The sequence below is a fragment of the Melanotaenia boesemani genome, chromosome 21, assembly GCF_017639745.1.
Source record: "Melanotaenia boesemani isolate fMelBoe1 chromosome 21, fMelBoe1.pri, whole genome shotgun sequence".
Taxonomy (NCBI): Eukaryota; Metazoa; Chordata; class Actinopteri; order Atheriniformes; family Melanotaeniidae; genus Melanotaenia; species Melanotaenia boesemani.
In genome coordinates this window covers 15525100-15551555 of record NC_055702.1, presented here as the reverse complement: position 1 = coordinate 15551555, position 26456 = coordinate 15525100, and the positions used below count along the sequence as shown (strand labels likewise).

Here is a 26456-nt window from a genome sequence, read left to right as displayed (position 1 = left end):
CCACCACCTGAGCTGGCAGGCCAGACAAGGATACCACTTGTCAGAGAAGCAGCCAAGAGGCCTACGGTAACCCTGGAGGAGCTGCAGAGATCTACAACACAGGTGGGAGAATCTTTCCACAGGGAAACTATTAGTCATGTACTTTACAAATCTAGCCTTCATGGAAGAAAGACAAGAAGAAAGCCTTCTATTTGCTGTGTGGAATAATGTGATCTGGTCAAATGAGATTGAAGTTTAGCTTTTCAGCCTAGAAACAAAATGTTATGTGTGGCAGAAACTAACACTGCACACCCTGAACACATCATCTCCACACATGGTGGTGGCAACATGGTGCAATGGGTATGTTTTTCTTCGGCAGGGGCAGAGGAGCTGGTCAGGGTAGATGGGAAGATGGATGTAGTTAAATACAGGGTAATACTGGGGGGGAAAAAAAACTATTAGAAGTTGCAAAAGGCTTGAGACTGGAGCTCACATTCCAGCAGGAGACTGATCCTGAACATGCAGTCAGAGCTACAAAGACATGATTTAGATCAAAGCATGTTTAATGCAAATGCAAGTCACTCTTCAGATTTTTATTCAGTTATGTGCTACTTTGTCTGTCACATAAAATCCCAATAAAATGCATTTAAGTTTGTGGTTGTAACATGACAAAATGTGGAAAAGTTCCAGGGGTATGAATACTTTTGAGGGATCTAAGCATAGCATTTTTATGATACACACTCAAGATTCACCATATAAGGTTCTCTGTCCTACAGACTGGATTCACACACGAACATGTGTTCTATGCACACGAACATCCTATATGCAAACTCTATGATTGGAGGATACAGGACTGAGGAATTTTCTTTGTTTAAACCATATATAAGACAGAACTGTACATCAGGTCTTTGGGTCTTCGTTCTGGTTTGGGACCTCCAGATTTTTCTGCAGAAATCTGTTTTGATGTCTGAACTTTTGTAATAAACTTCTTTTTATTATTCAAGTCAGCGTCCAGAGACATTTTTGCCTGAGGTTCAACTTTTCCACATCTCCTTATCAAGATACATCACTTTTTAAACTAATATATTTTACTAAAATGATAATTGCTGAACATCAACAAACACAGAAGGAATAAGATTTTAGTATCAGCCTTTCATTTATTCTTATCAAACCAGGCTTTTTTTCTACAGCCAAACATCAGTTCCTACACAAAACACATTGGCTAAATTTATTGTTCACACAAGAGACATCTGGTGACGCTTGACTGATTCAAGCCAAGCCATTAAAACAGAAAGTGGGTCAAGCGTTGACTATGTAGCAGGGTATGATTTTGACTAATTTGAGTCCCTTACACTTCTGCGAAAACAAGCATAACCTCTTTTCTTTTCTTTTTTTTACCTCTGAATGCTTCTTCATGCTTCAGTCACATGTTAGAAAAAAAATCCCATTTGTTTGTGTTTGAAAGAAGAGCCTAGAGCTGGAGCCTACCTGAGCTGTACTCAGGTGAAAGGTGGGGTACACTATAAAAGTGGCCAGTGGAAAATAATAAGAATTACCTATTAAAATTGGAGACTTTTAGAAAAAAAAGCAAGTACACTAAAATCACTTTTTGCAGCTGAAAACAAACCCCTGAAATGCACTTAATATTATGCAAGGACGCTACAAAGCTGGGTGGATATTTTATTTAACATTTGCTCTTTTTATGGGAATTCGAAAAGGCAAATGTTCTTTTGACTTGTTAATTTTTTCATTGACTTTTTACAGATAAAACAATGCTGCTCCTGTTCTAACACAAGAGCTGTGTCTGATGATGATAACGCTACAAATAATTAATTGATCTCAGTAAATTCTAACTTGACTGTAAATGTTTTTGTAGACTTTCTACAAACTTTATCAAACTGACCCTTCAGAAGAGGAGGTTGAGGCTGCTGCAAAGTCTTTTCTGTGTTCTAATTTTTCTTAAGGTGCCACATTGTTCTATTTATTGCAACCATGGTTAAAGATAATTATATATGGTTTAAGAACTCTAAATAACTATGTTTCATAGTCATTAAAGCTTTACAGATCAGTTAAATTTGTTAGGGAAAAAAACACACCCTACCTTACTACAAATTAAAATTCTGTATTTTTACATTAGAAAGTTTTTTTAGCATACATACAAAGGATAAAGATTGCATTGCTTATCCAGGAACCTGCAAGATTCCTCATGTTTTCTGAGCTTGTAAAGTGCCACCAATTAGGAAAAAAAACAAACAATCAAACAAAAGAAAAAAAAATAGGGGGGTGACTCAGTCTAAAGTTGAACGTCAGACGTTCTCAAGATGCTTTGGCATGGTTTTGTTGTATATTGCATATTTTTTATAAATTTACTTTGTTTGAAATGGTTAACTGTAGTTATTTCGGTTTTACCAGTCTAGTAGTAGTAGTTGTCGATATAATGGTCTCAAAAGATTTATTAAGAGGATAAACCAAATTTATTATACTTGTATAGAATAATTAACAAGATTTTATTAAAAGAGTAATATGATAGTAAATAGTAACAGAAGGGGAAATACATGTAATTGGTTTAGATGCAATTAATGGAGAGAAAAAATTTAAATAGCTGCAAACCTTTATTAAAATTGAACATCATATGTAGTTTAATATCCTTTCATAATTTTTTCTAAAAGCTGGTGGAAGTGACTTTCTATTGAGATGTGATTTTGAACCCTTAAAAATTCTCCTTTAGATTGTCAGATTATTGCATGCAGGTATTATTGTATTTGAAAACTCTTTACAAACATTTCACTCATAATTTGCAACAGCAAGTATTCTACTTAAGAGGAAATCTTTATACTATAAAGACTTGGTGGAAAAGTAGCTTGGTCCATCATTTATTCGATATATACCAATGGTGACATTTAATTTATTCAGTTTTTAAAAAAAATGTATTTAATTTAGACAGCCCACAAAAACAGTTCTTGTCAGTTTTTTAAAACTATCCCTGTAAGTGCAGGAAATCATGTAACTCTGGTTGAAGGAATACTACAGTATTTTAATACAACACCTGTGTACCACTGGATACAACTTCACAGACAGTAAATATAAACAACCAAATTTTAGAATTATCAATTAAAAAATATTTTTCTCTTCCTGACAGAAAAAAAAACAAAAACATTTCGGATGTTTTCAGAAATTATATCATCCAAACAGGAACTAGATTTGTGTAATTTCCCTTATTTTCCAAATTAAAAGATGTTAAGTAAATAGAAAGAAATATGTAGATATTTACCCATATGCTGAGTTTTTTAGATTAAGGTTTAAGTTGGACAAAAATGAATGTTCACCTTGTCAAAAAAATAAATAATCTGTTTCCTCTTCGTTTTTTGTTTTCTTTTTGTGTTGTACCTTAGTAAACTGCTTGGAATATTTGATCAGCTATGCTTATTTGTGCTATTGAAAAAATATTAAAATAAAAAAGGAAGACGGTGATAGAGATATAATGGTTGAAACAAAAGGCAGTTCCTCCGGCATTGTACAACACATTTAATACTAGCAGTAGTAATGAGGGACCTTGGCCCCAATTGGCTTTATGTTTGGGTACGCCTCTGTTTAAATATTTGTATCTTTGACTGGATACTTTTTTGTAAATTTGGGGTTAAATTGGTGTTTCCTTGTATATCACATAACAATTTACAAATGCACAAAATGCAAAGCTGTGACTGGTACACTGTAATTTTCGTCATGACACGAGCTGCTGCCTGGACCTGTAGGAACTAGCTGGCGCAGCAGTCCACAGTGTTGAGTCAACGTTGCATCTGGGAGGCTGAAGCAGCGGCGAGACAGAGATGACATAGCGACAGGATCAGCTAACGTTACCCTGACACCTGGAGCAGATTGTGTCTTTTATCAGTTAACTTGCTTCAGTAAAGCTATTTGTTTACGGTAACTGGTTCGCAAGCTAGTCACCAATGCTCTCAGTGAGCTGCCCTTACTCAAATTTTGATCAAAGTTGCTGCAAGCTAGCGTTAGCTCGCTGCTGCTACCCTTCAAGCATTGAAGTGGTCACATAAACATGCGGATCATCGAGGCTGAGACCCCTGGGATATCTTTAAACGCTTCCTGCAGGACACGACTTTCGACTGCTCGCTGACTGGACTCTGCAGAGTTGCTGTGTAAATGTTGCTTATCTATATCTAAACATGTGCAAACTCCGATCAGCTACCCATGCTTAGCGTTGACGGGATCGGTTACCTTAGCTGCTATTGCTAAGTGCTACAAACAAATAACAAGCTAACAAAACAGTTTAATGTCACTGCATTATTTCAATGAATTAGTCAAAAAACATGGGAAATTACATATTTAGTCATTGGTTTTCACTCTTGGGGGTAATCATATTTCTAATTGGGGTTGTGTGTATTTATTGTGAGAGAGATGGTGGGTAACCAAGAAGCCCAGTTAACAGTCAAAGCTACATTTTTGGGCTAAGGCTAACGTTTGTAGTGTCATTGTTAGCAGGCGATTCAACAGCGCAGACAGTTGGCCATGCTCATTAGACGAGGGATGGGTGTCATTTAATATGAACAGTATTGTTGTTGTTTTAAAAATGATTTTCTTTTCCAATTATCTACACTTTCTTACCAAAATGGCCTAGTTTTTCTTCAGAACACGTTGGCAATTATATGACAGTGAGCATTCATTTGCGGCGACTTGTACCTGTAGCCTTATATTGCTAGTTAGCTTAACTAGCTAGTATATTTTGATTTAAAACTGTCTGTATTGCCAAGTTAGCGTTAGTTTAGGATCAAGTGTTATTGACAGGTGTGCTTTCGGCATTTTCATTGTACAATTTAGCCAGATCGTTAAGCTAAACGGTTGGCGGACAGCGTCGATAACGCCACCAGCGTGTCACCGCTTAACTGTTTTCAGTTTTTATAAATGTGGTAAATTACACATCAAAGCTTAATCAGAAAACCTTCTAGCAAACAGACGATGTTGGCTAAGGTTGCCAGGAACATTGAACACAGCAGTCTTTTTTATTGTCGATATTTTCGACGTTCACGATTTTAAAATAGCGCATTGCGTATTTTGCTAATGGACTTTAACTTTTTAATGAGTCAGCTAGTCTTTTGTAAGCAAATTTCAAAACCGCATGGTGGTACCTCATGGTTGCCTTAGGATTAAATGGCAAAGTCATAAATACGGTGTCATCGGATAGATGGGCCACAATGGTGCACAAAAGGCCTTCTAAAAGATAGTCTACCTCTGCCATAGTCTTCAGCAATTACAACCGGTACATCTAGAAAGTTATTAAACCGTTTCAACTTTTTCCAGTAAAAAAGTGTATAGACTCATTTGGATTGTGGATATATGCTTGTTATGTTGAGAGAATTGTCTGTTAGTAGGACTTTGGCCAGGCAAAGATCAGGAGACGTATATAAAAAGGTTTTTACAGTTTTGAAAGTGCTTAAGGCATGGGGGGTTAAGAGATAGTAGAGGCTTCACTCCACATGTCAAGTTTCCTTGGGCAAGGTTTCACCTATGTTCCCCTCCACTGTGTTCCTCAGATGTAAGATGTTTTGGACCACCTGCTAAATGAATGCAATTTAATGTAACAAATAAATGAGAAGAAAGAACCTTACTGAAGGACATTCATCATAGCAGCATTCCACCATCAAGACCTATATTAGTAGAGCCAGACAGAAGCCTTTTCTCACTTAAAAAAAGGATGTCAGGGCCAGCTGGAAGTTTTCCAAAGGGCAACTAAATGAATATCAGATTATGATAAGCAAAAATGAAAATGAAACTATTTGGTTTCAGTTTCCACCGGCATGTGTGAATGAAACTACATAATCAAAATTCTTAAAGGCAAGTTTGGAGGAAATCAGGCACAAAACATCACCCCATTAACGCTATCTCTATTAATAAACATGGTGATGGGAGCATCTGATTATTTAAAAATGGTCTTTTTTTTTCTCTCTGCTGCAGTATGGACTTGAAGAATTGTCAAAGTAAAGGAAAACATTTCTAATAATTTCTGATTGGGGGGGGGGAACCCCATCTCAGAGCTTCAGGCTCTCAGATTAGATAAAAGTTTTACTTTTCAAAGAGTGACCCAGCCAGAGTCTGGGCATGAACCCACTAGGGTCTCTAGAGAGACCTAAAATGGCTGTACACTGATGCTCAACATCTAACCCAGCTGACCATAAATGTTTCTGCCAGAGTGAATGGAAGAAACTTCCAGAGGAGAGGTATGCCAGACTTGTAGGACTATCTTATTTAGAGTTATGGCTTTCACTGCTGCCTAAAGTGCATTAACCAAGTACCGAGGGAAGCGTTTGAAAGCTCATAAATTAAATATTTTAATCTTTTCATTTTAAAAGTTTACAAAATACTCCCAAAACTGTTTTAGGTTGTAGCACCATTGAGAAATGAGTGGAATAATGAGAACAAAAAAGCTGTTAATCACTTTGAAAGGTTCAGAAACGTGCTTAATGTATTGAGTTTAATCTTTAAATCCAGTAAACCGCTCTTTAACTGTACAGCAAACTGGTTTTTCACATAGGCCAGAATTTATTGCCTGTTTCATGACCTCAGTAAAACTAGAACAATGTACGGCCACATATGTTGGACTTTGATAATGTGCTGTTTTTGTTATCTCGGCATGTGCAGCCAAATGTATAGGCGAGGGAGTTACCGGCAGTGAGGTCAACGTGAGCTCTCAATTCACTCTGTCGTGGTTTTTGGTTTTTAGAGAGGACGGAGAGCAACGGATCTCCAGGACCAGATTGCCTGCTGAACTTTTTGCCTCTCGGATCACCAGGGACCATGTTGTCCATCTTGGCTGCTGGGTCTGTGTTCTTTCCAGGCCTTTTCCTTCTGTCCAAACAATGTCTGAAGTCTATCCCAGCACTGAGGTGGAGCGAAGGAGATGCAACCATTGTATCAGCCAGGTTAGACTTTCTGGAACTTTTTTAATTTTGTGTCGTACTCTGTGCTCAGAAAAAACACTCCCTGAAAGTTAGTGCTGTGTGTATGATTGTATTGCGGTGCCTGTAGAAGTTGTTCATTAAAACATTTGCAGTTTATTTTTTGCATAACTCCTATTTTACACCTTTATTGATTTCTGTGGTTACAGTAATGTTATTTTTGCAAAGTATTTTTAGCTCTGTTGTGTCTGCATGACAGCCTGTGGGATTATTACTGTGAGTTATCTGGGCAGTGTAAAACTTTTAATCAACTTGGCTGACTAGAAAAAGAAATTATATGTGTTTTTGCCACTTTTGCTCCTAGGTTGGTGTCATCAATTCAGGCAGTCATGGCGTCTTCAGCTGGCTACATCATTGCTTCTTCCTGTGAGGACATCATTGAGGATCAGTAAGTCACTAAGTTGCATATAACTAGTAAGTCTTTTCTTTACAATGTGAAACAGGTCTGCTTTGCAATTTTCATGTGTTAAGATGCAAGTCAAGTCAAATTTAATTGTAAAGCACATTTAAAACACAACCTCAGTCGACCAAAGTGCTGTACAAGACAAAACAAACAAGTCAAATAAAGCAAAATAAGAGTAAAACAGCACTATAATAAAATACAGTAAAGTAATATGAGTACATAGAACAACAGAGACATATTTAGCAAGCAAGCTAAACTTAAAAGTGGCTGTGTTAGCGTTCCTCTGCTAAAATGTCCTAATGTTTATTATTATCTCAAGCTTAAGTATTGAATAGTTGCAGCTGCATAATAGAAGGCAAATAAGGTGTCACAGGTTGTGTTGTGGCTCTTATCAAGTCTCTGTATGAACACAATTCTTTTTGTCTTTGAATTAAAATCTCATATTTCTTTGGGTTTTAAAAGCTTTCTCTTCCCTCCTACACAGGCACTGGCTTACTAGCACTTACATCATGTTTGCTGTTCCCTACTTCGTGTATGACATCTACGCGATGTTCATGTGCTACTGGTACAAGCTGCGGGTCAAAGGGCACGAGGAGGCCTCGGCGGCACCCCAGCACATGAGCTCAGCCCTGACCAGCTACTTGCGTCGCGAGTTCCTCATGGTGCTGCACCACGTTGTCATGGTCACCGTCTGCTTCCCTGTCTCTGTGGTAACTGTTCCATGTTGCTCTTTCTGTTGAACTGAGATTTAATTGAGGCAAGCTCAAATATATATATCTGCAGCTCCCCATGTTCAGGTAATATGTCATATGTAAAGGAACAGAGAAGACGCTGGGGAGACTTTTTTTTTTTACTGCAAGTGTTCTAAAATGTCAACATCATGACAATGCTGTAATTGAAGTCATGAAAAATAATCAGCCTCTTTTTCTTTCTCCAGTTTTGGCGACAAGGAAAGGGGGATTATTTCCAGGGTATAATGTTCATGGCTGAGCTTAGCACTCCATCTGTCTGCTTAGGAAAAATACTCATCCAGGTGAGTGTCTTGAATCTGCCTAATAGAAGATTTTGGTGGGTTTTTGCATGCGCATGTTTCTCACTAAAGTTTTCTGCAATCTGTTTTTTTTTTCTTCTTTTTGTCTCCCTTTTAATTCATTGGAGAGCATATTTCTGGCTGTTCCCGGCATGCAGCTTCTGCATGACAATCAGCTCCTGTCAGCTGTGTCTTACATGAGCAGCACTGTCAAACATCAGTCTTAAATTGGTAACACAGTTTAGCCTGGATACACATTTTAGGAGTTGCGTCCCTCCCCTGTAATTGTTTTAGGTTGTGTGTGGAGTGTATGGGAGAAGGTTGTCCCTCATCACTTTCAGCTGTTTTTAAGTGAATATAGCCCCCCAGTATGAAGACTAGATAATTAGCAGACACATTGCTGGCTTGTCCTTCCACCTTCAGTCACTTAGCATCCTGCCCTACCCAAGCTGTGCATGTGGCCATTTGATAAACAAAAGCTGTGCTCTTATAGCATTAAAAACAACAATAACACAAAACAAAGAGCAGCGGTGTGTTCCACTGTGTATTTTGGTCTGTGTACAAGCAAGGCAGTTCACTACCTTCTTTATAACCCCCCAAAAAACAATGGAAAACAAAAGTAAAGCCAAAATGAAATATATTGAGAGGCATTGCACCTGCACCGCTTTTAAAGAAAGAGAATGGTTGAATAATGAATTTATGAGTGAGATGCATTATCTACCTGATTATGGATTTTTGAGTGTGTTAAAAGTTGACATATCAGGATTAAGACAGATGGACATTAACATTGTCAGCCTTTACCAATCTGTACTGCTTTGCTTTTCTTTCTCCCCTTTTTTTTTACCCACTTTCAGTACAAACAACAACACACTCTGCTGCACAAAGTGAATGGGGCTCTTATGCTGATCACTTTTTTCATCTTTCGAGTTCTACTCTTCCCTTACCTCTACTACGTCTATGGAAGGTATGTCTTTCTTCCTAACTCTGTTCTTCTGTCTTGCTGGTCTGGGGTCAGTGACTCGTAGCTTCTTGGTTTGTATCATGGGTTGTGTAAACAAGGTGCAAAAATGTGTGTTAAGTCTCTCATATGTTGTCTTTTGGGATTCAGGTACGCATCTATCCCCTTCCACATGGTTCCCTTGTCGGTGCCGTGGCACTGTAACCTCGGTGCTGCTCTGCTCATGGCACCCCAGCTCTACTGGTTCTCCCTAATTTGCAGGGGCGCCCTACGACTATTCAAGGGCACCTCCCGCTCTCAGAGACCATGTGCGACCACAGCCGCTGCTAAAGAGCCTCAAACGGATGGCAACGCACTGCCACAGCCAGCCAACGGCTACAGCACGCGCTCCACAGAGCCGGAGCTGGCCACTCACTGAGGAGGGTAACATGGAGCGGGAGGGTGGGGAGGGAAGTAAGGCGAATGTACCAATGAGTTTGTAAAAGGAACGAAAGCAATGAGGGAAAAGCAAGACTTGAAACAAGTTGAGATGATGGCCTCAAATCCAGCTGAAGTGTTTGTAGCCAGCAAACAGCTTAATGATTTTGTGGCTGACCTCCAAGTACTTCAGCTTCTTAGTTTGTAGGAATCAGAGTGTTAGCACACTCAGTATTTAAGATGTCATCAGGCACTGTGACAGATAGAAACATGCACTGACTTGAGAGGAATTTGCCTGGATGTATAGCAAACCTAGGTGGCTATTTCCCTCATGTAGATCAAATACAGTCCTCTCTGCCTCACAGTACAGGAAGAGCAGGAAAATAGGAATGTATTATATTGTATGTTAGTACGTTTGCTGTAGATGGAAGGCCTGATTCAGTTTAGTAACGAAGAAGACCTTCAAAAAAGAAAAAGAAAAAAAAAATTACCCCGGCTAAGCAGTATTTTGACTTGTTAGTGTTTATTATCTGTATCCTCTATGTAGTCACTGTCACTCTAACAAAATGTAACCAACCTGCAGACTGATTCATCTTTAGAAGGGAGATAATGTCATAATACTGTACTCTGCTGCCTTATCCCCTTTTTCCCCATTGTTTGCTGTTTCTTTTACATTATTTTTATCCTCAAAGAAGGAAGACGAGGCTTTCCTTGGACAGAAAAAGATGATGGTTGTATATAGCAGATGCAAAATTGTCCTTTCTATGTCAGTATTACGTCAATGATGATTTTATGTTTTTTTTTGGAGGGGGAGGGGGGGTATTTATTTTTTCTCATTTGTGCGACTGCATATTTTGGCCACTGTGGACTTAAACAAAAGGAAAAGAAAAAAAAAACTTTTTGCTAGAATGAAGTCATAAATTTAAAAGGAAAAAAAGTGGATTATCTCTGAGATTAAAGTGACCAATTTTGAAAGAAAATCTTAAAAATATTCTTCATTAAAATAAACCCTCAAAAATCTTGAAATATTTACAAAAGAAATGTAAGCGGAGAATTAATATATATATCATTCATATTTAATTCAGGAACCCATGTGGCTTTACTTTGCTGTACCTTTCTCTAAGTTGCCTTATTTCATCACAGATGCTCCGGGGAAGCATTGGTGCAGCTTCATCACATATAATGTTCTGCAGTAAAACAATTAGCAATACTCAAAGATGCAACCACCACTTTTCTCACATTTTTCAACTGTCGGTTTGTCCATGTAATGAGTGATATGCTCAATCTTAACTTTTTTCTAATGCTTAATAACTTGCACAATGCAGCGTCATCCAGTAAACAGGCTGCATCTGTGTTGCAATAAGGTTTAACCAGTTTTGCAAAGTAAAGCTATGTGGTTCTTCTAAAATAAATCTCATTCACGTTGACACAAATTTGCCTCTTTAATCCTTAAAAAAAAAAAAAAAAAGCCCTGTTCTTCCTCGTAGATTTATGCCTTTGTTGGACATTCTTCTGAGTTTTGTCTCAGAATATTTACCCTCAGGCTGCGATGCCTGTTTTTATTCATATGCTGTTGATTTTTTTAAACCTACAACAGACCTGATACACTTTAATATATTTGTAAATCTTATGATTACACAAATATTCTGAACAAGACGAGTAGAAAGGTTTCAGTTTTACAATTTAGTGTATGCAAACTTCCCCCAAAGCTTAGAGCAAAGGCTCGTTTCAGTGTAGATAGAACTCCATTCCATTCACTGGTTATCACTTTCTTCATTTTGCACACAAAGAAGTGCTGCACAGAAGTACTCTCTTAAAACTTAACTGCTTTTAGTTTGGTGCTGGTGTAAATCTACAAACATCCATTCTTGTGGTGGGAGCATTTCACAAAGGGATCTGTGAGATTGGAGTATTTTTAGCTTTGTTAGAGGACTTGACCGTGTTCATGATTGAAGGGAAGCTCAAGTAAAAACTTAGGGGAGAATTTCCTAGTGACTGACAGGCAGCACGTTTGACCAACATATTTTTGGTGCAGTACATTTGACCAACACAATGTTTTGTTTTTCTTTTTAATAATTAGCCCAGAAATGAGGCATTTTAACATCGTATGAAACGCCCCACTCAATGAGTCGCTGGTTTTTTTGTTTTGGGGGTTTTATTCTTTTAAAGTATTTCTTTTTTCATTTAATGCAGCTACAGTGTCCTGGACATTGGTCAAGAAAAAGCAAACAAAAAACAACTAAAACAGCTAAAAAAAACAAAACATCAACGCAGGGTAGTGTGTGCCAAAGCATCTGGACAGCTGTGGGCATGTCAAACACAGAATATCCATTCCCCTGTTCCATGAGTCATAAAGTACTGCTTCTTGACAATACTGAAACATTTCAACTGATGTACTGTATATTCCACAAAATGCTTGTTATTTATTTGTAAGTATTTATTTATTTATTATTTATTTGGTTTGTGGTTTTGAATGCATATTTATGCATACATATTATACTCTATGCTTCTGAGCCTCATGTGAAGGCTGTATTGTTACTCAAACTTAGCTAAAATATACTTCTCTGTCCTGAGTCCGTCTGGAGTCTTTTTTTTTCCTTGTATATTGCAAACTTTAAAGTTACTTTAAAAAGATTGTAGTTCAAGAGAATCATTTTATCACAAGATGAGCCAGTAGAGGGTGCCAGAGCCTATAAAGTTAAATTTTACCTCACATTTTAAAGTGTGCCTTTTTAAGAAACTCTTAAAGTGGCTAAAAGTATGCACTTTTTATAAAATGTCAAAGCACATTAATTTTCTGTCTGATTTAAACATTTCTTACTAAAGTTGCCCATAGGTGTAGCTGGTTGTTAAGACACAAGAATGACCTGAACACTGCTGAGCACACAAGCTGCTTTCATATCAGAAACATAATTTACTTTGGACCAGAATCTGAGCCTTAACCTGAGGCATTTCACATTCTAACTTTAGGAAGGGTTAAAGATTGATTTCTCAGTGTATTGAAATCGTAATTGCGTAACTGACTTAGAAGCAGTTCAATGAACAAGTGTTGGATATTTATTTGTTAAGCAGACAAAAAGTCAGGAGTGTAGCATTTGCATTTGGAAGCTATTTCTTTAATGCGGACAAAAGAGCACCTGATACAAGTGAAATTAGTTCTTAAACAGGTTATTGGACAGATGGAAATACACTCGCCACTTATTGAATTAAATGTATGGTGACAACTTGGAAAAGCTCATGATCTAAGTATCAAACAGGATCAGTTTTATTGATATAGCAACTTTGTTTACAATTCCAAAGTGATTCACATAATTTAAAAAAGGAGCAATGTAAATATTGAGATATTAAAATAGAAGACACTAAAAGGTATATAAACAAGCCATATTTTTTCAGAAAGGAAATAGCCCAGTGGCGCTGAGGCCTCCTGGTTCAAAGTTTGACTTTCAATGTGGACTTTGCATGTTCTTCCCATGCATGACCACGTTTTCACCGGGAACTCGGGCTTCCTCCCACAGAACAAAAACATTCAGGTTAGGTTAATTGTTCTAAGTTGATGTACTGGCTGGCTGTCCACCAGGTACCCTGCTTTTCACCCAGTGGAAGCTGGGATGGGCTCCTGTCCCACCGAATTAGATGAGGGGAGAAAATGGATGGATTATTCGAACTTAAATCTGTACAAGTACAAAGGAAATAGTTTGTGTCTTCACTGACAAACAATCATATTTAGAAAAAAAAATAGGTCCAGAATTTTATAGCAGTCTTAATGGCACTTTGCCAAAAATACCTTCACGCATGTGGAAGCCATCTATGCCCTGGATACTGATGTTCCCACATAACACCACAGGTGCTGGCTTTTAACTTCTGCTGATTTCAGCATGTTTGATCTTGTCAGTCTCAAAGCGTTGCTGATTCTCATGCAGGACTTGAAGGTCACACTCATCCAACCTCATATTTCCTCAAACCCTGAATCCCACCACAATGTAACTAATAGAAATATGCCTTGTTGTGTCTTGAGTCACCTTCAATCCCTTGTTTATTAAAAAATTTTTTTTTTAAATTGCCACATACTGATTACAATAGATCAGTTAGCATTCTCCAAATGTAAAATGTTTATTGCTGGTATATAAAACACACAAAACATACAAAACCTGTTACATTTAAAAAAAAATTCAAGTTTCTTGAAAGTCTTGAAAAGCTCTGTATCTCATTTGTGGGCAAGTCCTCATCTCTGAATACTTCAGTATCTCCTTTGTCTTGGGGAGAAGATGGTGTTAGGGTTGCTGTCCCGCTCCCTCTCCTTCTCCCGCTCCTTCTGGCTGTTTGGGGAAAGAGCCTCCTCTAGTTTCTTATCACTCTTGAAGAGATCCCGTCCCGTGCGCATGATGTGCTCCTCAATTTTTCGGTGGCGCTTCATGTCCGACAATACTTTGTCCAAGCGAGCTTCCCTTTTTACAGAGGAGCGGGCAGAAGATCCTGGAGGAGAAACAAAAAGGTCATTATAGTAAATAAATGCGGAGACAGCCAGGAGATATGAAAAGGCAGAACACCACTTTTTGATTTGCACTGTCTGTCGCACCTGGTGTTCTGCGTCTGTTGATAAAGGCATTTTTCGGAGTGGTTTGCATTTGCTCCTCATCAAAGTCAAACTCAGTAGGAGTTGGAGGCCTGAAAAGTAAAGAAAATCACACAGCTGTTAATATGCAACAAGCCTGGATGACACAAGTTAAATGACAGGGGGAAATACTGACTTGCGTTCCCTCTCCTGCCTCTCCCTTTCCTTTGCCGCCTCTTCTTCATCTCTTTCAGGTGAAGGACTGCGTTCAGGTGTGGGGGGTCTTCTGGGGAGGGGTACAAAGTTCAGTTCCAGCATCTCCCCTTTAGCTAGGAGCTCATAAAGTCTTTTAATCTCAGAAGGAGCAGGCATCCAGTTTTTAGGATCTTCCATTTCCTCATCGCTGTACGGAAGCTCCCATTCACCATCCACTTCAGCAGCCTGCTTCTCCTCCTCAGCACCCATCGCCTTGTCTGCCTGAGGTTCATCCGCCTGTGCCTCTCCTTCCATGGCACTATCTGTGTTTCCATCTGGCAAGGCAGAGAGAGACAGTGTTACACTTGCTTGTACATAAGGGCAAAAACAGTGCTCAGAATAACAGCACAGTAATGTTTATTGTATGTTTTGGGGACATTTACTCTATTTTTATATACAACTGCATTACAAATCTGCTCATAAAAAATTAAATATTCATTTGCTATTTTTAGAAAAGTTCTACTGGTAACATATTTCTCTTTTGTTTACATTAGACACTCCCCTGCAAAAAGTTTTTAAGACGAGGCCTATAACACCCTTAATTGATAGTTTCCCTATAATAGTCATTCTCTGTGGCCTTTAATGTCAGTAGTATTCACTGTCAAATTACTCATACCAAAGTCTGTTTCCCCATATGGTTTGAAGACAGACCATGAAGGAAACCAGTTAATCATAATTTCGTTTTGTCTACATAAGTTAAAACAGGGATGATTAAAATTGTAAACAATTTTATCATGCATTAATCTAGTGTCTTAGGTTTTATCCTTTAAATCCTCTTAAACCCCCAGATAAAATGAATACTCAGTCAACATATATGTTTTAAGGATCCAATGCAAACAAGTACAGCTTATTATTGTCTTTAAATGAAGGTACCTGTTTCCTCCTTGGCTGTTGGGTTGTCCTCCTCTGTGACAGCTGTCATCTCTGTGTCTTGTTGCTCTGTGTTGCCCTCTTCTTCTTCATTACCTGCTGCAGGTTTTTCTGAGTCCTTCACACCGAGAGCCTCTATTCCCTCTCTAAGTGAAGAGTCTGTGGCTTCAGCCTGCATCCTTCCTGCTGCTGGTTAACTTTATAGGCACAGATCTGCTGAACAGAAGAATTATTTATGAAATTTTCTTTTTAATCTATCTGAACATAAATAATTCAAAGTGAGAGACAAAATGCGTATCTGTAAGATTCCCAAGAATAACCTGATGCCTAAAATATACAGCCTAACAATAGCTATTCCTGTTACTTTTTTAAATAATCAAGTTTTATATTCACCAGACTTTACAAGCTAGCTAACAGGCCTAGCCGCCAGCTATTTCCAAGAAGAAAATAGTTAGCGAATAAACGTGCCTTAAATTATTACCGGTTTGTCGTGGATCAGTGCTGCTTTGTTAAATGTTGGGTCAAAATATGTTCCATGCGTTACTATCGTCAAAGTTCCCCATTAGAGTTGACAAGTGCGATAAACGATTATGAAAGAACGTAAACATAGCGCCATTTTGGATGGAGAAACTGCGTGACGACGTCCTCGGTTCTGCTGGGCAACGTGATCGCGCTGATTAAAATCAATGCGGATAATCCATTCACCCAGAGCCGTAATGTGAAACACAAAGTCGATTGCAATGGAGATCTACACCCGGCACGACTTCCTGTGTTGTGCGCAGTCGCATACCGGGCTTGTCATACAAGCCAAATGTTTAATATCCGCTTTTTCCTCACTTTCATGTCAATAACTTTTTTGAAGACGTTGATATAGCATAGCTTTTACAAGTATATTTGCCTAATATAAAATTTTTTATTAAATATTATATTGATTCGTCAAAAATAGGCGCCAGTCTGTAAGCCAGTCGTGATTGGTAGATAGTGGCTTCCGGTCGCAGCGCTCTTCATTTGAAAAGTCTTCGGTTATCTTGTTTGGGTCCTGACCGCCATTGTTAAAAGGAGTTGTCCGCGTTGTTGCTAAAAGTGGTGGACCATAAAAAAGATTAACTTCAAGGAGTTCTTTTTATTACTATTGGTAAGTGTTAACTAATAAACTTCAAAAGAAGCAGATTGTCTTTTGTGAGACTTGTAAAGTTGTCTTAATAAGAAGAGTAGTTTAATCTAACCTTATCTTGTTTTGTGTTTGAAATCTGTTACTGATGAAAACTGCCCTTATGATTACCAGTGTTTCATTTACGGAGCACATGCAGTTTAATAAACTTGAGAAAGTTTGTTTAGATTTTGCAGCCTTATTTTGCATACATTTTTTATACATATAGCAGGCTAACTTGTTAGCTTATTAATATCACACAGGCCTCTCCAGGCCATTGTTTTCGAGATCTCAAAATGGCTCAGCGTGTGTCGGCATCAGATGGAGGAAACAAGAAAACTGCTAGAGTTAGAGTGGCGGTCCGTCTGAGACCTTACATGATTAAAGAAGACGAAAAAGCCGAAGGACCGTGTGTGAGAGGCCTGAACTCCCAGGACCTGGAAATAATCAACTGGAGAAATGCAACAGAAACCGTCAAATATCAGTACGTGTCGCCTGCCTTTATTTTTTTATCAGTTATTGTGTGAATGCTGTTAAGCATTTACCTTTTCTAATAATCATTTTTATTTTTGTTTTAGCTTCGACGTGTTTCATGGTGAGCAAACAACGCAGCAAGAGGTTTTCCTCTCGTCTGTGAAGCCCATCCTGCCACATATACTGAAGGGACAAAATGCCAGCGTGTTTGCTTATGGACCAACAGGGGCTGGTATGTTGAACCACAATCGTTATTATCTTTAAGCATATCACGAAATCACAACAAAAATAGTTTTAAACTACTTTTGTTCACCATAAAGCATTAGAGAGAGGTTTACTGATCAAATTTTACATTTTGCATGTTCCCCAGATGTTTTTAATGAATTCTACTGTCCTCTTTCATAGGTAAGACTTTCACCATGTTGGGAAGTGCTGAGCAGCCCGGTGTGATCCCTCGTGCAGTTCGTGAGGTCTTTAACCTGGTCAATGCTCAGGATGAGGGTGAAGGGTGGACCTACAGTATTGGCATGTCCTATCTAGAAATTTACAATGAGAAGGTTTGTGCAATTGGTCGCAACACAGTTATTTCTATACACATTGGCCAGTGTAACACTGGTTTGCATTGAAGAAGAAATTGCCATTAAATATTAAGGACGCAAGAATATTGTGCAAACCTTAATTTATTTCAGTAATTTAACTCTATGTTCATAATTTGTTATAATTTAGATAGTTATGGCTTACAGCTTATGAAAACCCGAAAAATCACAATCTCAGAAAATTAGAATAATGTTAAAACGTTCAGTGTTGGAGCCTCTTAAGTACCACACTCTAATCAGCTAATTAATCTAAAACACCAGCAAAGGACTCTTAAGCATTTAAATGGTCTCTCAGTCTATTTCAGTAGAATTCACCATCATGGGGAAGGTTGCTGACCTGACAGTTATGCAGAAACCATTATTAACACTCTCTACAAGGAAGGAAAGCTTCAAAAGGTAATTGCAAAAGAAGTTGGATGCTGTCAAAGTGCTGAATCAAAGTACATCAATAAAAAGTTGAGTACAAGGGAAAAGCGTGAAAGAAAAAGGTGCACAACTAGCAGGGATGACCGCAGCCTGGGAAGGATCGTCAGGAAAAGGCCTTTCAAAAATATGGGTGAGCTTCACAAGGAGTGGGCTGAGGCTGGAGTTAGTGCTTCGAGATTCACACACGCAGACAGATCGTGGACATGGGCTTCAACTGTTGTTTTCCTCTAGTCAAGTCGCTCCTAAACAAAACAACATCAGAAACATCTTTATCTGGGCTAAAGAAAAAATGAAACCGCCTGTTCAGCACAGTGCTCTTTTCTGATGAGGCAACTTTAGCATCTCGTTTGAAAATCCAGCTCCCAGAGTCTGGAGGAAGAATGAAGAGGCAACAATCCAAGACTCTTAAAGTGCAGCGTGACGTTTCCAGTCTGTTGATGTGGAAGCCATGTCATCTGCTGGTGTTGGTCCACTGGGCTTTATTAAGTCCAGAGTCAAGGTAGCCATCTACCAGGAGATTTTGGAGCACTTCATGCTTCCTTCAGCAGAAAAGCTTTTTAGAGATGCTGACTTTATTTTCTTGCAGAACTTGGCAAAACCTGGTTCAATGACTAAGGAATTACTGGGCTCAAACCAAGTACTGATTTCATATTTATGACTATACTCTTCAGATGGCCAGCATTTCTGTATTCATAATCCTTTTTTACTGATTTCATGTAATATTCTCATTTTCTGTTATAATGACTTTTGGGTTTTCATAAACTGTAAGCCATAATCAAAATTATAATGAATACACGCTGAAAATGTCTCACTTTGCATATATTTAGTCTAGGGCTGGGCAATATATCTCGATTTTCAAATATATCGAGACTTTATCAGACTCAATATAGAAGGAGGGAATATCATTTATATCGAGATAGCTTGTTTTGAGTTAAAAGCATCTTTTCTTTTGCATTTGTTTGCATTTCTGTTTTAATGCACATGTGCTGCTGATCCTTAATAAAAGTGTTTTTAGCACCGAACGCTGTAAATTAGAGCCGTCTCTTTGGTTATTTGACAAAAAATATATAGATATCGAGATATATATATCGTATATTGTGATTCAGGTAAAAAAATATTGAGAAATAAGATTTGGTTCATATCGCCCAGCCCTAAATGAGTCTCTATAATTTATTTGACCTTTTTTAGGTTGAATCAACGGTGCAGACATGAGCTCATTGTTCCATCTACTTTTTAATCCTTTAATGTTGCCAGTTACCAAATACAAATGATGTCACCGCGGCTCTTTCTACCTGCATATATGACATTTGTCTTTGAAATCAGCAGCTGACTTTGGCTGCTTTCCCTGCATGTCTGGACTCTTTGTTAAGGCCATTGTTACGAGTCTAGGTGTAAAGGCCCGACTGAGTTGAAACTGGACAAACATTAATAATGTGGTTATGTCCAGTTTCTTTCAGTTGAGGCAGCTAACCAAAATTAATCTGGTTTTGTTAGAAATTTATTTTGAGAGACTCATTCACGCTTTTATAACAACAAGGTTGGATTAATGGGGTTACCCAAGTTGCTCTCTCTTGCCTGCAGATGGTCAAATGCAGCTGCTCTCTTGTTTATGGGCACCATAAGTTAGAGAACATCTGAGCTGTTCTGGTTTAACTTCATTAACTTCCTGTTGGTTTTCTAGTCCATTTGAAAGTTCTACTTTTAACGTTATAAATCCTTGAATGGTCTAGCAACACCATATTTATCTGACCGGCTTCAGCCCTACACTCATCATGACTTTTAAGGTCCGCTGACCAGCAGCTCCTGGTCGTTCCTGAGATGAGGCTGAAACTTAGAGGGGATCGGGCTTTCGCTGTGGCAGCACCAAAGCAGTACAACCATCTGCTTTTAAACATAAAATAGGCGTCCTTGCTGCCTGTTTTTAAAACTTCTTAAAACCTACTTATTCTTTTTGCTTTTAACACCAGTTGAGGTGATGCTTCAATGTAGGGCTGGGCGATATGAACAAAATGTTATATCTCTATTATTTTACCTGAATCACAATATATATATCTCAATACACTTTTTTTTTGTCAAGTAACCAAAGAGACGGCTCGAATTTACAGCCTTCAGTGCTAAAAACACTTTTATTAAGGATCAGCAGCACATGTGCATTAAAACAGCTGACTGAAATTAAAGTACCTTTATATAAAATTAAATGCTCCTAAAACAAAATTAATTAAAAATACTTTTCAATGACCATAACAAAAATACAGCTGTGCAAAATGCAAAAGAAAAGCTGCTTTTAACTCAAAACAAGCTATCTCGATATAAACAATATTCCTTCCTTCTATATTGCGTCTGATAAGGTCTCGATATATTTGAAAATCTCGATATATTGCCCAGCCCTACTTTAATGTTTTTAAGGTTTTGTTGTTTTAGTCATTTTATAATTTTTTTTGAATGATTTTGGCCTGTGTTTTAGTGTATTTATAGTTAAACATGTTTTGTAAATTATTTGATACTTTATTGTTCAGCACTTTGGTCAACAGTGTTTAAAGTGCTCTATAAATAAATTGGGTTTGATTAACCTTTTTATTAAGTGAAATAATAAATCCCTCTTTGTTTGTTCATCAACATAGCAGATAGAATTTGTGAACAGATTGGTGCCATTAAGACACTGATTTACAGGCAAATTTGGAGACATGCTGTGATCAGTGGAAAAGCAAACAGTCTTTCAGCACTGTGGTCTGCCAGAAATGTGGTAAACACTAAGGATGCAACCAGTGTTGGAATGAGATTTCCATTGTTGCAATGAAATGACGTTTTCTTTTCCTGAGAAAAACCAAACTGGTAAGTGGACCTGCTCCACACTGACAACATAGCACCTGGTTCAAGTTAATTGGAAAGGGGATAAAAGTCTAAGCTTGACTTGATGAACAAATGGTTCATTTCTAAGGTAACACTAGAGCTTGCAGGACTAAGTGTGAGCTACTTCCTGCTGTGCCAACTGTAAATGGTATCTTTTTTTTTTTTTTTTTTTTTTTTTAAGGTATCTTTTTCTTGCTGGTTTTGCTTGTCTGTGCCTTTAGCGCCTCATGGGTCTACTTTTGGTTCTGTGATTTATTTTGAGGTTACGCTTACTGTTGCAGCTCATAGCACATCTCCCTCAGCAAAAATGTGTCTACCTGGGTGTCATGTTTCATAGCTGCTGATTGAGAGCTGGAACTAACTTGGAGTGCTGCAAAGTGATTTGACCTCAAACAAAATACAAATATTAGCCCATCCTACAGAATATAGGTCAAGTGTGAGATATTTTCAGCAGTTTTTGTGTGAAATCAGGGCTTAATGCACAGCACTTAATTCTATTTTTTAAACTTGGCTTTCCTCTTTTGTTTTCGCAGGTTCTTGATCTTCTATCACCAAATTCCCATGATTTGCCGATCAGAGAGGACAAGGACAAGAACATTCTTATTCCTGGCCTCACCCACGCAACCATCTCCTCCTTCTCAGATTTTGACAAACACTTTATTCCTGCCACCCTGAACCGAACCACAGCTTCTACCAAACTAAACCAGCGCTCCAGTCGCAGTCACGCTATCCTGCTCATCAAGGTTTGACATAATTTGATCAACAACATATCATCCAGAGATTGTAGTAGTTCATGTTTCATTCATTTTAAGTTGGTGGTAAAAACAGCATCTTAACAGGTTGTGGTCTCGGAGCAGTAGACCAGGATTTGGTAGCTGGTGCTAAGATGAATTCTCTCCTGCAACTCTCACCAGCAAATTCTGTGCTTTTTGGGACTACATGGATGAGATACAAACACAAGTTTTAATGTTTTTTTTTTTTCTCTCATTCCTGTTATCTCTTTCACTATCCAGTTTGTTGCATATTTAATAAAATGTAAGACCTTTGTCAGTCTTCTCATCTAATCTGCATTCCACCTTTCCTTCCTTCTCAAATCTCGATCCACCTAAAATCCAGGTCGTACGGACTCAGCATGTTTTACCCTACCGACAACAGACGAGCAAACTGTACTTGGTAGACTTGGCCGGGTCTGAGGATAACCGCCGCACTGGCAACCAGGGCATCCGCCTGAAGGAAAGTGGCGCCATCAACCTTTCTCTTTTCACACTCAGCAAAGTGGTGGACTCTCTTAACTCCGGCACATCCATCCGGGTGCCATACAGAGACAGTAAACTGACACGGCTGCTGCAGGACTCTCTGGGCGGTTCTGCACACTCCGTCATGATCACAAACATTGCACCAGAGTACAAATACTATTTTGACACCTTTACTGCACTGAACTTTGCAGCCAAATCCAAGCTCATTGTGAACAAGCCCTTCACACGTGAAACTGTGGCTATGCCTGTGCTGCCAGGTGAGTGACACTTAGTGAGGAAATCGAACACTTCTTATGTCAAAGGATTTGGGAGACTAAGAATAAATTATTTAAATTGAGAGGTAAAAATCTTTTGGAATGTTATCCATAAACCAGTAGGGGGCATCTGTGTTGCATTGCAAGGCTAAAATGAATGCTTACATCCACATGGATGTAATTTTTAGATTTCTTTTTTCCCATACATCTTTAGCTAAACAAAGCTTTAGCCTTTTATTAAGGCACTGCAGCACAGCCTTGACTGATGCTGTACCATCTTTCTCAAAGTTTATTCCCACTAGAGAATCCCACAGCTGCTGTTACAGCACACTGAATGCTAAACTGATGATGTTCGCTCTGACTTCGTCATGTTTTTTTTAGTGAAGCGGTCCAGAGAGGAGCCTGAGGCAGGGGCGTCTGTCACCGAGCCAAATAAGAAGAAGCAGAAGGAAGATAAAAAACTTAAACAGGATGGTTCCTCACCTTCAGCACATTACCAAAGGTGAAAGACAGCACAGACACAGACTTGCTGATTACTTGTCTCATTAATCAGACTTTATTAGTCAGAACTGTGATTGCTGCCTGGAAAGGCCCTCTGCCCTATTTTGCATCATATGTGTTTTATGCTGTTTGTCAAATAGACAACAGCAACTTAAACTGGCCAACGTCTCATAGCAGAGAGAGCAAAAAATTTGTAGTGTGTTCTCATGGTAAGTTTTTGCAGAGGCTCTGCTGGGCACAGCTGTTATGCCAGATGGGATGGTGGAAGAAGCTACTCCTACCATCTTTTATCAGGTGTCTGAGGCTGAGATGCATGACCTTTTGACATTGTGCTTGGAAGCCTATGGCCATACTGTCTTCCTTCATTGTTCGCCTGTTCTCTGGATTTCTTTTTGTCTTTTAGTTTGTCAGAACCATCAGTGATGGAAAGACTAATAGCTTTGGAGAAGCTGATGATGAGCTGCCAGGACAAAGACAGACTGAGTGTACTTAAAGATGTTGCAGAGTCCCGCAAAGAGATCCAGGTAAAGATGCACCTAAATCACACTTAAAATTTACATGAGTCGACGATGGAAGCGGCCTAGGATGTTATATGATGTTTAATTTATTAGAAGCTGATATCAGATTCTCACACTGATCATCTATTTTGTTTTTCCAGGAGCTCAAAGAAAAGCAGAGGGAGTTTGAAAGCAAGGCCATGCTTTTGAATCACTTGGCAGGAGAAAAGTCTAATTCAAAAGAGGAGCCTGTCTTCAGGAATACCACAGCTCCCCTGCACAGAAAACAGCCAAATGCCACCAAACTCAATAAGCAGCAGGCTGTGGTCCAACCTCTACAAGGTTAGAGATGAACGAAGAGTCAATAGATGTGAATGGAAATATAAGGTTTCCTTTCTTTCTTTCAAGAAGTGAGGGAATACACTTTGACCATCAAAATGGATGCAAAACCTCCCATATTAAAACCCATATTAAAACTGTAGCTGTTAGATACTTAAGCCTTTAAGCTCACCTTGAACGAGAAAGAAACCTTTCCAGTTGTGTAATCATCAATTATTTATTCTTCCTTGACACAGTATGATTGTATAATTCTGTCATCTTGAATCACAAGAAGTATTGATGAGCTGCAATGTGATCTTAGTGCTCAATCCACAATACTGGAGCCAGAAAATATATCGAATGACGATGAGGAGGAATTATTTTTACACCCCTCAGCAACTTGTGAGTGAGACAGATAGCTGTACTTGTCATCCAGCTCATGCTTTTGGCTGTCAAGACAGTTATTTTGTCACAAGGAAAATTTGAAGTTTGGGCCTTTTTTTTTTTCCTGTAAAATGTCATCATTTTATTTTCTTAAGAATAACTGCACTGAGTCATGTTATAATTGCACCTTAAAATAAATAAATGTAAACATTAATTGTGCATATGGTTTTCTCCCCTTCAGTGTCTCAGCTCCAGCCTCTTCAACAGCTTTCAGTCGTCAAACAGTCAGTCTGCGTCAAGAAGATAAAGAAGCTTGCAAACCTGGTTGAGGTCAGCATCTGAGCATTGACTGGTGTGCTTGGCTTGACACAGCTGCAGAGTTGCAAGCATCATATATAAGCTGACGTAGCACATTAGCTTCAGTTTTTTTTTCCTGACCTGTCACTGCAGGCTCAGATTTATGGGTCAAAGCTTGTTTTTGACCTCTTTAAAATAATGCATATAAATTACTGTTGACAGTTTAAAAATGAGTTGTCTGCAGTGTACACCATATTACAGTAAATGCACTTTTTTTTTGTTTGTTTGTTCCACATAATCAGACCCCGTATGGTAAAGAGAACATACAGGAAAATTCCTGGGAGTCACAGCTTGAAAAACCTGTGCTGGAACAATCCAGAAACAAAATCCTGCAAATTTTAAATACCGGCTGCCTCAAGGAGCTGAAAGGTCTTCAGCAGATCGGTGACAAGAAGGCAAAGCTCATTCTGGGCTGGAGGGAGATCCATGGTCATTTTACAGAGGTTGGTAGAGGAGAAAAACAAATATAGATCCTGTTGCATCAAGCAACTTGCCACAAACAATACTTTATCTTTTTTTAATTTTTGTACTAGCTACTTCATTTCTGGTTGTTTTTCAGTTGGAAGATTTGACAAAAGTCGAGGGTATGACAGAAAAGAGATTTTCCTCCTTCGTGAAGGTAAGCAAAGTCCCCAAGAACATCAGAATTGTGCTAAACCCCTTTTCCAAGTGGCGCGCTTCCATTACATGTTTTCATACATTTGCTTTTGTTTATAAATGTAGCCGAGTCTGTATTATACAGTGTTGAAACACAAGTGCATTAACAGATCAGCCATCTGTGTGCGTGAACGACTCTACAGATATACACACACACCCACACGCTTCCTAATTCCATTAAGCCTTTTGAATAGCTGGCGTATAATTTCCAACATAAATCAGGACATTTCAGTTGTCCACATATTGAGCATGTTAACCATGAGTATGGATTTACAGATCGGCCTTAGTTTCTACGGTGACCAGAGTTTGACTCTGTAGTACTTGCTTGTCATGATCACCTCCAGCAGATATTCAGACTCCTGTAATCTAAAAAGAAATTGTCACCAACTCATTCAATGCAATATCACTGTGTACTACTCCCTTGTCTGTCGTCACAACTTCAAACACTCAGTGCTGATAAACAGCTGATCCTACCCACAGTGAGGGATACTGTATGTAACAGGAAAAAGCTGCAAGATTGGCTGTTGATATCTTGAAATTTTCCAGCCAGAAATTAAAATGGGAGGGATGAATTAGAGCAAAAACTGACAGCACAGTAAAGCCACTCTTCACTCAAAATGACCCTTCTCTTAATGAGGCTTAATTTAATTCAAATGTGATTTATTTAGGAAAACTGCATTCATCTCAGGAAGGAGGAATGAGGGAGAAGTTTGAAACACATTTTGCAGCTAAATGCATAGTCAAAGAAATGTTTTTTTTTGTTTGTTTTGACACTTCCATTGTTGTATGATGCGCCTCCCTTACTGTCCGTTGCTTCCTGAGACAATCAGGAGAATCCATCTTGCAAACATGAATTCTGGTAAAAAGATAAAGAAGCAGCTTTTCATCTAGACAAGCATTTTATGTGCCAGTGTGAAAAAGAGGGAAAGAATTGTTTGCTTAGATATCTGTTCATAACATATGGGGAAGATTGTTGATTGCATTGTAGATGTATCCTTATTAATAAACTGGAGATAAATTATTTTGTTTTGTGTTTGTATTCTGTTGCTGTTGGATGTTTCCACTCACTTTTTTCTCTCTTGCAGGCAAACATCCTGAGTGCCATGGGAAAATGATTTCTTCCTCTGTCTTTGACTCACGTTTGAATGTATATAACTTCTTTAACCAACCTTTTTTTTTTTATTTGCTTGGTTTTATTCTTTTGTAGTGATGCGTGTTTCCTGCTGGTGGCAGTGCTTTTTTTTAAATAAATCTCACGTTTAATGTCGTTCTTGTTTTTATTTAGTAAGAGTAAATGTAATGTT

At 38.4% G+C, this 26456-nt stretch overlaps 3 protein-coding genes across 6 annotated transcripts; 2 read left to right on the top strand and 1 right to left on the bottom strand.

Moving 5' to 3' along the window:
- The first annotated feature begins 3704 nt into the window (after window positions 1-3704).
- On the top strand, window positions 3705-12328 carry tlcd3bb (TLC domain containing 3Bb). Its single transcript, XM_041974211.1, has 7 exons — window positions 3705-4133; window positions 6713-6911; window positions 7252-7335; window positions 7835-8060; window positions 8288-8383; window positions 9235-9344; window positions 9489-12328. The coding sequence occupies exons 2-7, from the start codon at window positions 6787-6789 to the stop codon at window positions 9754-9756; spliced, it is 909 nt and encodes a 302-aa protein (XP_041830145.1). The 5' UTR covers window positions 3705-4133; window positions 6713-6786; the 3' UTR covers window positions 9757-12328.
- Window positions 12329-12833: 505 nt separating this feature from the next.
- Window positions 12834-16166, bottom strand: pagr1 (PAXIP1 associated glutamate-rich protein 1). 4 transcript variants are annotated; one of them, XM_041974183.1, is made up of 5 exons: window positions 15901-16166; window positions 15436-15648; window positions 14504-14837; window positions 14332-14420; window positions 12834-14228 (listed from the first exon to the last, which is right to left on the bottom strand). In XM_041974183.1, the coding sequence occupies exons 2-5, from the start codon at window positions 15608-15610 to the stop codon at window positions 13993-13995; spliced, it is 834 nt and encodes a 277-aa protein (XP_041830117.1). In that variant the 5' UTR covers window positions 15611-15648; window positions 15901-16166; the 3' UTR covers window positions 12834-13992. The 4 variants fall into 4 exon arrangements, with proteins under 4 accessions (XP_041830117.1, XP_041830116.1, XP_041830115.1 ...); XM_041974182.1 differs by having other exon boundaries at window positions 15914-16166; XM_041974181.1 differs by having other exon boundaries at window positions 15436-15645; window positions 15914-16166.
- A 212-nt stretch (window positions 16167-16378) lies between these two features.
- On the top strand, window positions 16379-26419 carry kif22 (kinesin family member 22). The gene is made up of 13 exons (XM_041974179.1): window positions 16379-16567; window positions 16846-17066; window positions 17161-17288; window positions 17462-17613; window positions 21462-21671; window positions 22045-22441; window positions 22820-22940; window positions 23343-23463; window positions 23598-23778; window positions 24380-24468; window positions 24738-24938; window positions 25055-25114; window positions 26238-26419. Exons 2-13 carry the CDS (start codon window positions 16879-16881, stop codon window positions 26265-26267), a joined length of 1878 nt encoding a protein of 625 aa, XP_041830113.1. The 5' UTR covers window positions 16379-16567; window positions 16846-16878; the 3' UTR covers window positions 26268-26419.
- Window positions 26420-26456: the final 37 nt, after the last annotated feature.

What these genes read in the sequence shown, in the direction of transcription:
- kif22 (XM_041974179.1), top strand. Translation starts at nt 16,879, where the DNA reads ATGGCTCAGCGTGTGTCGGCATCAGATGGAGGAAACAAGAAAACTGCT. An exon ending in AGCTTGCAAACCTGGTTGAG is followed by an intron (nt 24,469 to 24,737) that starts GTCAGCATCTGA and finishes CCACATAATCAG; the next exon opens with ACCCCGTATGGTAAAGAGAA. An exon ending in TCCATGGTCATTTTACAGAG is followed by an intron (nt 24,939 to 25,054) that starts GTTGGTAGAGGA and finishes GTTGTTTTTCAG; the next exon opens with TTGGAAGATTTGACAAAAGT.
- pagr1 (XM_041974183.1), bottom strand. Translation starts at nt 15,610, where the DNA reads ATGCAGGCTGAAGCCACAGACTCTTCACTTAGAGAGGGAATAGAGGCT. An exon ending in AACAGCCAAGGAGGAAACAG is followed by an intron (nt 14,838 to 15,435) that starts GTACCTTCATTT and finishes CTGCCTTGCCAG; the next exon opens with ATGGAAACACAGATAGTGCC. An exon ending in CAACAGACGCAGAACACCAG is followed by an intron (nt 14,229 to 14,331) that starts GTGCGACAGACA and finishes TTTCTCCTCCAG; the next exon opens with GATCTTCTGCCCGCTCCTCT.
- tlcd3bb (XM_041974211.1), top strand. Translation starts at nt 6,787, where the DNA reads ATGTTGTCCATCTTGGCTGCTGGGTCTGTGTTCTTTCCAGGCCTTTTC. An exon ending in GAGGACATCATTGAGGATCA is followed by an intron (nt 7,336 to 7,834) that starts GTAAGTCACTAA and finishes CCTCCTACACAG; the next exon opens with GCACTGGCTTACTAGCACTT. An exon ending in CTCTACTACGTCTATGGAAG is followed by an intron (nt 9,345 to 9,488) that starts GTATGTCTTTCT and finishes TTTGGGATTCAG; the next exon opens with GTACGCATCTATCCCCTTCC.